This window comes from Euphorbia lathyris, chromosome 6, assembly GCF_963576675.1.
Source record: "Euphorbia lathyris chromosome 6, ddEupLath1.1, whole genome shotgun sequence".
Classification (NCBI taxonomy): domain Eukaryota; kingdom Viridiplantae; phylum Streptophyta; class Magnoliopsida; order Malpighiales; family Euphorbiaceae; genus Euphorbia; species Euphorbia lathyris.
The window spans coordinates 48817238-48829956 of NC_088915.1; the positions used below are offsets into that span (position 1 = coordinate 48817238).

Here is a 12719-nt window from a genome sequence, read left to right on the forward strand (position 1 = left end):
AAAGATTTATTTGGTTTTGCAACTGATGAATTCACCTTGATGCATTCTACATTTTAAAATATCAGTATCTTTATTATTATTTAAAAAAAAAATAATGAATAAAGAATGATTAATTTCATAAAATAAAGAATATACACATGATAATTGAAGAAATTAAAAAATAATGAATGAATTAGTATGTGCTAAATTAAATAGGAAAATAGTTAATTGGTAGGTTTGGGAATAGTAGAGGCTTTTGTGAAGGTGTTGGGTGAAGACCTAAGCCAAGATTGACCACCAATAATATCTTTAGTTAAAAAGGGAGCTGCCTGAGCTGTGGATAAGTCATGTGACCATTGAACCCTCTTTGATCTATCAGCACCTGGACCATAACACTTGTATTCTCCATACATTACCTTACTACTATTAATATTCTTTACTTTGGCTGACCAAGTTTCCCATCCAGCTCCAACTATAGCTGAAGACATGTATGTTTCCGCATATATTACTCTTGAATATTCACCCCATGGCCTTCCTAGATATGCACTTCCACTTCCTGTAATCCTGCAACCTTTGAAAACAAATCCTGTCTTTTCATTCTCATAATCCCTGTGTTGAGCTGTTATTGATCCATTGTTTTTAGATATTGAGTGCACATGACACCTCTGCAAAATTAAATATTAATTAGTTTTTTATATACTATATTTCACACTAATTGTATAAAATTAATTAATTAATGCACCTCAAAGAGAGAAGCAGCATTCCCACAAATGAAATCAGTAGCTCCTTCAATGTAGCAATTGCTATAATAGTGTGATCCGGCGTCGTCTAGGAGCGTGTCTTGATAAGATAGAATCCTGCAACCATAAAATGCTACTCTGTCTCCTGATACCCTTAATGCTACTGCTTTGTCTCCACTCCCATATGTATTCTGAATAGTAAGATATCTTCCAACAAAATCAGAAGCCAACACAGAAAATGTTGGAGACTCCATTATATTCCCTCCTTCATTCCATGTTATTATGGTTTTTGAGGGATTTGTACCACTTATTGTTATGAATGGCTTATCGCCAGGAACAACAATCTTTTCACTGTTTAATTAATTAAACTCGTAATTAGCAAAAAAGTAAAAGATAATTAATTAATTAATTGTGATAGAAAATTATAGTAGTAACCTGTATGTTCCTGGCTTAACCCAGATGAAGACCAATTCAGAATTATTAGATGGAACAGAATCAATAGCATCTTGTATTTTAGTAAAATCTCCTTTACCAGACTGATCTACCCTTATTAGAATTGCATTAGACAAGTCAACTGCACCACTAATATTATGACTTAATATCATCATAATAAAACAACATATCTTCATAATTGTAGCTGCTGCACCCATTTCTCAATATGGATTGAATTAACAACTTAGTAATTTGAACTGTGAGGTATGAAGCTTAATTAAGTGTATATATATATGTATGTTATGCTGTGATTATAGATATTATAATATTAATTCTTGATAAAAAGGTCAATGAAATTGGTGGTCTGAAGCCGTTTTATTGCAACTCAAGTTCAAACTATGGTGGCTGTCTTAACGTAACTATGCATGCAAATCCAATATATTATTCAAAAATTACTTCAATTCATTATTGAGTATATTAAAATTAATGAATAATTTAGATTGGATTCAAGTATAGCCTTCTGAATCTCTTATCTCAATAAATTAATATAAATTTATTGTTTAATAGCTCACTTGGTAATATATATACCATTTGAACTAAAAGTTCAACGGGATAGTTAGGATTCAATCGTAGATCTTGTATTAATCCCCTAAATTAGGGAAAAAGAGATTTCCCATTTAATTTTCACTAAACCTCTGAAAAGTCTTAAAACTGTGTCTAAGGACTGGACATTTCTCTTAATGTGAAAGATATTGAGAATTTGGATTAAGTCTTACAAATAAAAAAAAAAGAAATAGAGAGTTTTGGTAGGCGATTAAGATAAGAAAGTGAATTGGATTATAAGGTTAGTGCGAAGACATATATCCTCCAAATGCAGAATATATATAACTTGACTTTAAAGCTATCGTGTCCTGAAAATGGGGACTGACTGCGCAGCTCAGAGCAGTTGGTATCTTCCTACTAACAACCCACAAATTAAGGAAATAATAGATGGATTAGGTTAACAATTATTGCATTTATTTATTTATTTTTCTTTTTTGTTGTGACAAAATTGTGGGGGTCCTTCCGACCCGGATATGGTTAAGGCCAAAGGTCTCTCCAAATATTTATTTTTGGACATTAAAACAACCTTCACTGATACCATTTATGGTAGTTAGATTTAGTGACAATTTGCAAAACAAGGGAAAGAGTTGAAGTTTCGTTTTAGAAAATATGAACTACCATGAGCTTGATTAGTGATTGAAGAAGAAGAAGAAAGAGATAAGAAGCTTAGCCTAACAGTGACTTGATCTCTAATACTATCATAACATTTATAAAACAAAATTGAATGAATTTCTCATTGAAACTTAACAACAATAACTAGTAAAGCAAAGAACCTAAAACGGTTAAAACAGCTCAGAAAGAAACAAAAGTGATCAAAAGGTATGACAAGCTCTGAAAAAGGAGAAATTCTAATATGGTCGTGGTCCATTGAACCTTACCAATAGAAACATGACAATTGTACATTTTCTTTTTTTACACCAATCATCTCCCAATGAGATAGCATGTTTCTCTCTTTTTATTGGTTGGGTCTATTGCACCAGGTCCACCGTAGAAGTTCTTCTGAAAAATATGAGGAGGATCACGACCCCGATAGTGGCTGGTGGAGTGAGAGAATGATGAGCTAGTGAGTAATGGTGTCATGGTGGAAAAGAAAGGGAAGAAAATGAAAGTAAGGACAAGTGGGTGAAAGTATAAGTGAAAGTAAGTGAAATCAGGTGAAAATATATTTATATGTTATTAAAATGCCCCTACAGTTCTCGGAGGGCTCGCAGTATTATTGAAGATTCATATTGCTAATAGTTTACGGTTCTTACTGATATTAACTATTAATTCATGATTAATTAGTCATATGAAAACTTAATTTTTGAATAGTACGAGAAAGCTTGAGTTTTTTTTAATAGTGTGGGAAGGTATACTATTTTAGCAAAGCATGATTTTAGAATAGTTGGGAATATAGAGGAGTCTTGTGTTTTCATTAATCTTTTAAGGGCTAAATAAACATGTAATCTTTGATTCAAATCACACTTCAGAACAAAGGAAAATAGAGAATTTGGGAAACATTTGGACATAGTATTTATAGGAAATTTTTTGGGTTTGTAAGGTTTCAAAATAAAAGCTTTTCATCTCCCATGGAGGTATAGGCTCAAATTAGCTGAACCACATAAATTTCTTATGTTGTGTATTTTGCTTTTTCTTTCAATTGTTCGATTAATTCATATAAGGTGGTCTTAATCTCCTAACAAGTGGTATTAAAGTGTGAGTTTTTTGGTGAATTAATTATTCGTTAGACATGGTTTTGTTTACAAATTTCGATATTGAAAAGTTGTATAGGTCGATGAATTTCGATCTATGGAAACTAAAGATGTGCGATATACTCATCCAAAATGGAGAGACACTTGAAGGGATTGAAAAGAAGTTTGGTTCTATGATGGAGGAGCAATGGAATCAACTAGCGAAAAAGGCACTCTCAACAGTATTCTTATGTCTCTTGAACGAGGTTGCGATTTGCCAAAGAAACCAACTCATCTGTGGTTTGGCTGAAATTAGAGTTGTTGTACATAACAAAATCGGTGACGAATCGAATTTTATTGAAAAGCAGGCTGAAATGACTTTGTCTGCATCAAGGTAAATCCATTAAAACTCGTCTTAATGAATTTTCTGCAATTGTTATGGACCTCCAAAATATTGATGATGAGGATTTGACTATTACCATGTTATGCGCATTGCCACAATCATGTAAGTGTTTTAAAGAGGCTTTGGCCCTGTTTGGTAAAGAGCGTTTTAGGATAAAAAGAGCGGTTTTGACCAACTTTAGAGGTTTGACCACTGAAACCGCTAATTGGAGTGTTTGGTGGAGAGAGGTTTGGAATAGAGTTTTGGGATGAAAACGCTAATTTAGAAAAAGCTCTTAAAATGAGCTTTTTCAATTAGCGTTTTGTAATATCAAAATTAATGGACTTCTTTAACCCTAATAGATAGACTCCCTCTTCTCCTGCGCCAAAATTAATGCCCTTATTCATCTTTTTGCACAAACCGCTATTATCAATCAGCTAATTTTTACCAAACAGGTCTACACAAACAACTAATCAATCAGCTAGTCAAATCAGCTAATGTAATCAGCTAATAGCTAATGTAATCAGCTAACAGCTAATTCCCAAACAGGGCCTTTGTTATAAAGTAGGGAAAATATAACATTTGAAGAAGTTAAAACTACTTTGTTACAACTCGAACTAATAGATAACCAGTTGACAAAAAAATAATGAGACTGTGAGCGAAGCGCTTAGTTCGTGGAAGAACTTTTGAAAGGGGTTCGATTAGTAACAAAGGAAAAGGTAAATCTAAATCTAACTCTTACAAAAACCTAAATTGCTATTTTTGCAATAAAAATTAGCATATAAAAGCTGATTACTTTAAGAGATAGAGTTAGATGAGTAAAAAAGATAAAAAAAAAAAATGTTAAAAATACTGCATAAGCTAGTTTTGCTAAAGGGGATGGTTATTGGGAGACCTTTACTATCACCAAGAAAAGTGATAGATTTGAGTCTGATTGAGTGCCAGATTCTGCATGTTCATACCATATATGTTCTTACAATGAGATGGTTCCTTCATTGAATTTTGTTATTAGTGGTATTGACATAATGGGTAATGCGCTATAATAAAAATAAAAAAAAAAAAAAACTCTTGGTTACTGGTGAATTTTTTGCCAGTTTGATTTTCGTCTGAAAATTTGATGGAATTCTATCAGGACGAATTCTGCATTATTTTTTACGAAATTTTCTGACAGAATGAGAATTATGACAGTCCCACCATTTTACTAACGTGACTTGCTGACGGAAATAAATTTCGTCAGATTATTGAAATTTTTGAAAAGAAGAATGTATTTCCTCAATAAATTCTGATGGAGTTACAAAGAGGGGTTGGTTCAGTCTGAAAACCGAACCAAACCAAAATAACTAAAAACTCATAACATAAAAAATAAAAACCGAATCTACCAAATAACAATAACAAACCGAACAGAACAGAATATTCGGTGCGGTTATCAGTTTATACCCATATTTTTAATATTTTAACATAAAATATAGATAAAAAGAGATTGAATTAATTTAGTTTAATCTACATTGGTTATAGGATTAATAATATAAATAGTATAGTGGCTTGAATAATTTTAAATAGAAATTAAAGAAAAATTTGTTAATGTAATTGGTCTTCCACTTAGGCCCGGTTGGTAAGATATAGTGGACTTTATAATGGAATACCTATTATATTGAAGGGTCATTACTATGTTTGGTTGTATATTAAAATTTGGTTGTAATGGAATGAGAAATCCGATTAAATTTTGTTTAACAACTATTGTAATCCCATTACATAAAAAAATGACTTGAATTCTCATTCCATCCAAAACATTTAATCCTAATTTCTATCTTTAAAGTTTCATCTAACCTTTCATTTGTCAAATCTCACTTCTTATCATTCTCAAAAAAACACAAAAACTAGAAAAACTAAAAACGAAAAAAAAGCAAAAAAAATGTGAAAAATGAAAAATAAGAAAATGAGAAAATAGGAAAAAACAGTGAAAATGGGAAACGAGAAAACAAGAAAACGAGAAAAATGTAAAAAAAATACTATAAAAACACAGAAACTATATATTAAGTTCACGTTTTTCATGTTTTTTTTTGTTGATTTTAATTATGTAAATAAAATTTTGCGATTACATTTAATTAAACACATATAAATATTGTAATGATTTCATTATATTTTTTTTATTTGTCAACCAAACATAGTAATGGAATCACTATTCCATTACATTATAATTTTGATTACATTATATTGCATCACGACACACCAAACAGATCCTTAATGTCACAAAAAAGATGGCATCTGCTAACAACAAATTGGGTTAAAAATTGCAAGCTAAAAGATGATACCAACTAATAAATCAATTCAATGTAAGTAGAAAAGTAACAATGAATAAGTTACAGCATTGCATAGAACAGTAACACGTCTAACAGATTTTAGGTGAATACACATATTCAAACAATCAAACCAAATTGATGCATGTTAAACAACCTATCGCTAATTAATAATGAATGGCTTATAAATTTATGATTTTTGGGATTACATGGAAATCTTTTTATTAATCATCCTCTCTCGGTTAAAGAAATCTTTTTGAGGAATGCTGGATTTCTTTATATTGATTCGATAATTTTGTCACAAAAACCGAACCGTACAAAATTACTGAAATATTATAATAAAAAACAAAACTAAAATCAAACCTAATAGATCGAAAAACCAAAATTTATCAGTTCGGTCAATTATTTCGATCCGGGCAGTCTTTTATTTCGAACCTAATAGTTATTTTCCCATGTAACCACTGCAATTAACCTTTATTTTATCTAGAATTTGAAATCATAATTTTTTACAATTTAAAATAAGATTTTTTATAAATTCTCTACAACCACATTATACATTAAAAAAAAAAAAACTACTATCTTCGTCCCATTATATAAGTTGTTGTAGAAAGTGATTTTTTTTTTTTCAAAATATAAGTCGTTTTGGTTTTCCAAGAATTTTTAGTTTAGTTTTGTAGTCCAAACATTAAATTTTTTGTCTTGATCTATGTGTTTTTTAACATTCCAATACTTATTGCTCAACCATTACATGCAAGAGAATAACCAATGTAAAATTCAATAATCAAGCTCTACATTAATTGTATTTCTTAATTTATGTGAAAATTTCTAGAATAACTTATATTGTGGGACGGAGGTAGTATTTGGAAACTGTGAAAAATCTCAATTTTAAATATAGTTAGAATAAATAACATTATGTTAACCCAGTAAATAAATAACATTATGTTCCTGATATCATCTTTTTGTTTGAAACTCTTGTTTGCAAGTGCAGAATCGATTTTTTGAAGAATAAAATTAAATTTGAATGTTGCTACAATGTGGATATTATTGGCCATAGTGGCGGGATTTGTGTTTTATGGAAAGATACTAGTTGTTGCTCGCCCTTGTCTTTCTCAAACCATCACATTGATATGGAAGTTGTGGATCCGACTATTGGGAACTGGCGGGCATGGGCGTCTCCAGCATTTTGGAGGCCCTAGGCAATTTCTCTACTTTTTAAAAAAAATTATTATTATTTTAGAAATAATAAATACGGAATAATAAAATGATTACATCATATCATTAACTATAATTCAAACAATATATTAGTCTTGATATAACAATCAAAATCAAATAACAATAACCTAAAACTAAGAAATTATTATTCTTCTCGCTTTTGTATGTGCAAAATCTCTAATTAAATCACTGTAGTCTAGTTCAGCTAAAACTTTCTTCTCAATAGACAATATGGCCAAACAGTTCAATCTCTCTTGTGACATAGTTGATCGAAGATAATTTTTTATTAACTTTAGCTTAGAGAAACTTCTTTCGGCAGTAGCTACTGTAACCCGTATAGTCAATATAATTCTGTAAGCAATCCAAGTATTAGGAAAAGCAAGATGTAAATTCTTGATGTACTCTAACACTTCAACCGAGTTGGTTAAGTTATCTGGTAATGATTTTCTCAATAGTTGCAATTCTGAAAATAAATCAAGGCCATCAATATCTAAATATTCTCCATCTTTCAGAAAATTATCAAGTGCAATACACGCATGCTTCATTTTCTCATCCTCTATAGCTTTCAACTTGCTCAAGTTAAATAAGAACCCAAAAACATCTTCATATTTTTTAAATTGCTCAAATCTTGTAGTGAGCGAAGAAATAGCATTATCAATTATATTTAAAAAATAATTGACTCGAAAAAATTGTTCAGCCACTTGGATTGGTTCATCTCTGGTATTCTCATCAAAAAATATTTTTTTAAGACGAACACGAGTTTCGCGAAAAGTGGGTTCAACTCCCATTTCTAAAGCAATCTTTTCAGCTTCACTTTTTGCAATTTCAAATCCATTATTTCTGTACTCTTCGAAAAAAAGAATGAGACCTTGCAAGAGATTAATACATGCCGCAATATTCATATCCTTACTTTGGAGAATCTTGCTAACTTTATTCACTTTTTGTAGAATTTCAAACCAAATAACCATGCCAACAAGGAAATCAAAGTTTTGAAGTTCATAATTTGCTAAAGAACTTGCATCACTTGTTGTTGTTGCATCAGCACTATGTTCTACTAGATGAAGTAATGCATCTCTTATTTGAGGAGCTTGGAATCTTATTGCCCTTACACTAGAAACACGACTTTCCCAACGTGTATCGGACCATGACTTTAATGTAAGCCCTTTCCCATTTTGATCTTTCACATAAGATTTGAGGACCTCCCATCGTTTTGTTGATCCAGAGAATAATTTATAAATCCTTTGTACCACTCCAAAAAATGATTTAGCTTGAACAGAACTCATGGCCATATCACAAAGTGTAAGATTAAGAGAATGACAACCACACGGAGAGTAAAATGCTCTAGGATACTCTTTTAGTACCCTACTACTTACACCTTTGTATTGCCCCTTCATATTAGAACCATTATCGTAACATTGCCCTCTTATGTCACTAAAATCAAGTTTCAGGTTTCCAATAGCATCTTTAGGTTCATGAAAAAGTGCATCCCCTGTTGTTTCAATAACTTTCAAAAAGCCAATGAAAAACTCTTCTACTTTTATTGGACTCGTAGAAACATTAACACATCTCAAAATGAGACTCATTTGTTCTTTATGATTAACATCGGGAGTACAATCAAGAATAACAGAAAAATATTTTGCCTCTCTAACAATATGAAGAATTTTGCTCTTAACCTCACTCGCTAACAAAAGTATTAGCTCATTTTGAATATTATGACCAAGATAATGGACACGCCGAGTCTCTTTTTTTCGAATACGCCTAAGGTGCTCTTCCATTATTGGATCAAAATCAGCAATCATTCGAATTATACTCAAAAAATTTCCACTATTATCATCATCAAGTCTCTCCTTACTCCCACGAAACGCCAAATTAGTACTAGCAAGAGTTTTTACAACACATATAATTCTTTTCAAAACTTCTCCCCAAAACTTTTTCTCTTTCTCAATGGCCTTTTGATTAAAGGAATCAATTGTCAATCTTTTTCTCAATCTCGTTTCTGCCTCCATCCAGTCTGTTATACTATTTAGGTGATCATTGCTCTTTTCATGCTCATTGAGCCTATAATGAATATTTTTCCAGTCATTGTATCCAATGGTTACTGTTGTTATGGGACTAGACACAACTCTGTCTCTTTTGAACAAGACACAACAAAAGCAAAATACCTTATCTATCTTCCGAGAGTATACTAGCCATGACCTATCAAGTTTTTCTCCATTTTGTAAAGATCGAGTGTAGTGTTTATTACTAAAACTTCTACTTTGTGCATTAGAAGGATATATTTCATCTATGACTCTTATGGGCCCTTTCTGTACTAAAAAATCAATTTTTCTTTGAGACATATTAATCTTCCAATTTCCTGGATCAAACAAATCATTTAAATCTTCTTCGTTCATATCCACATTTTCATTTAAAGGCTCACCATCTGTAACTATATTATTAAGATTATTATCAACTAAATCTTCATCCGCAACATTCATAGGATTCAAATTCTCAGGCAAAATTTCATCAACATGTGAGATATTCAAATTGTCATTGTTGATAGGTATATTTTCAGCCAAATTTTCATCAATAGTGACACTCTCGTTTAAATTTGGCAATATATTAGTAGGTTTTAAATACCTATTCATCGATCCCATTAGAGATTGAGTGAGTTTATCTTGTCTTTCCTTTTTCTTTTTCTTCGAGCTTCCAGATTCAAATTTTCGTTTACCCGCCATAATATTAATAACACCTAGAAAATAACAATAAATATTATAATAAAAAAAATTAGATAGTAATTGAAAGAACAATTTTTTACGGTAATTACTAATTATAATTTACAACCTTTACATAGTCATTTATCCTTACATAAAATTAGAAGAAATATTACCTTTTAATTAACTTCTTTAATTAAAATAATAAAATATATTTTCCTTGATTGATTTTCACAACTTTTTAAATATTTGTTTACTATGTGGTACTTGAGAATAAGAAACTAGCAAAAAAGAAGAAAAGATTGACATTGAAAATAATCTATGTCAAATGAAAAGATTTTGAAAGATCTATGCTTTAAATTTAATCTATGTCAAGTGCAAACTTTTTAATTTATTTAAATACCTTTCTTATTTTAATCTATATTTAATGCACAGTTTTTAAATTTATTTTCACTAAACATGATAAAAAAAACTAGTCTGGATGATGATTTATTAATTTTTTTATACTAAACTTTTATAAAAAAAACATTAGATCAAATTAAAACTAAATAAAATAAAAGACTAAGCATTAAGAAATTCAAAATCAAACAATTATTTGAATAAAAATTAAATATTCACCTCTACACCAACCAAAGAGAAGCAACAAGGAGAATGAGGAAGAGTTCTTCTTGGACAATATAGAGAAAAGAGAAGCAAATTTTTATGTCTGACATAAATTATAAATATTGTGAGTGGCGGCACCAGAGTAGTTTTATAGGGATAGAGATGTGACTTTTTTTATTTCTAATAGTAATTGGAATAGATAGTTTTTGTCCTATTCAAATTATTAATAGTTAATAATTGTACTTCTAATTAAGATAGGCTGTAGTGTTTTAGTGTTTGGTTTGCGTGAAAGACTGAAGGAGACGTGTTGGTGTAACTAAAGGCAGGTTTTATTTTAAAAAATAATTAAATAAAAGATACTAAAGTACATTATCTATTTTTTACGGAAAAGTGAGGCCTCACAATTTGTGAGGCCCTAGGCACAGGCCTAGGGAACTCCCCCTAGAGCCGGCCCTGCTGGCGGGTTACTGGCTTCTATGGATGTTCGGAACGGAACAGAAGGAGGGAGTCTTGGGAGTTGTTGAGGTCTTTAGCTTCCCATTCCCAACTGCCTTGGGCTATATTGGGGGACTTTAATGATCTACTTTCGCCGGAAGATAAACAAGGGCTACATGATCATCTTGAGTGGTGTTTCTGGGGTTTTAGGGACACAATTAGTGTATGTGGTCTGATTGCTCTTCCTCTCAGGATATCAGTTCACGTGGATTCGGCATAGAGGCAAGCCGAACGAGGTACATGAGAAGCTTGATAGAGTGTTTGTAAATTTTTCGTGGCAAGAACTATTCCCGCATGCTTCTTCGATTAATGTCACTGCTCCGTTGTCTGACCATAGCCCTATTATTTTATAAACGAAGACGCAGATGAGGAATAGGCCGTGTCGCCGTTTTCTGTTCGAGAATAAATGGCTTCGTGAGGAAGCATTGGAACCTACTGTCAAATTAGGATGGGAAGCGGTGGGTAATGTGGGTATTATGGACAGATTGGCGATTGTGGCCGGACATTTGGATCGTTGGGGTCGCGAGCTGCTGCGGACTGAACTGGCTGATTCTCGCACATGTATGGCTCAATTGGAACAGCTTCGCGAGTCCTTGTCGGCACAGGCTGCGATCGATTAGGGAGCGGGTGATTGACGGGCTATTGAAAGTGGAGGATCATTAGAGGCAGCGGGCCAAGGTCGATTGGCTAACCGATGGCGATTCTAATACCAAATTATTCCACGTTGTCGCTAATGGTAGGGGGTAGACCTGTTCATAGGTTGGGCCGGGTCGGGCTCGGGCCGGATCGGGCTCGGGCTTTATATATAATTACTTCGTCCAAGCCCAACTCAGCCCACCTATACTTATATCGGGCTCGGACCGGGCTGGGCTAGACTATAAAATGTAATTCCCAAGCCCGGCCCAGCCCGCCCATCTAAAATGTTGATATTAAAAAATTAAAATAAAATAATTTTTTTCTAATGTAATTATTATAAGCGTTTAGTTGATATTAATTTTCTTAATTTTTTTTTCATTAGCATGAAGTGTAATTTTTTATATATAGTCCATCACCACATGATTATATGTATTCCTCTGGGAAGATATCTTATTATCCAAATTTTCCCAGCCAAGCCTTGAAATACACGTACGAAGACCAAAGAAATGTAGAGCAAAGTTCATACTTCTATAATAAAAGCCAAGTAAAGGAGGGCATTGCCGGTTTCAAGTCCAACATATAAAGCCTTATGATTATTAATTAATTAGATATATTATTATTCATTTATTGTTAATTTCCTATTTTTTTATATATTAATTTAATGTACTACACACAATTAATATTTTATACACATATATACAGTTAAAAATATTATATAATATAAACTCGGGCCGAGCCGGGCTCGTTTGAGATTTTGAGACCAATCCCAAGTCCAACCCATTTTATGTGCGGGTTTATGCGGACGTGGGCCGGGCCAGGCCAAACATCAAATATGAATATCCAATCCCAACCCATGAAGGACGGGCCTGGACGGGTTGGGTGGATCAATGGGCTCATGAACAGGTATAGTAGGAGGAAGCGGAACAAAATCAGCATACTGCAGAATGTTGAGGGAAACTGGACGTCCGACCCTGAGG

The 12719-nt window shown here is 32.3% G+C and overlaps 1 protein-coding gene across 1 annotated transcript; it reads right to left on the reverse strand.

The window, feature by feature from the left end:
• Positions 1 to 203: 203 nt before the first annotated feature.
• On the reverse strand, positions 204 to 1369 carry LOC136233678 (putative pectinesterase 11). Its single transcript, XM_066023392.1, has 3 exons — positions 1155 to 1369; positions 722 to 1070; positions 204 to 644 (listed from the first exon to the last, which is right to left on the reverse strand). Exons 1-3 carry the CDS (start codon positions 1367 to 1369, stop codon positions 204 to 206), a joined length of 1005 nt encoding a protein of 334 aa, XP_065879464.1.
• Between the last annotated feature and the right edge of the window lie 11350 nt (positions 1370 to 12719).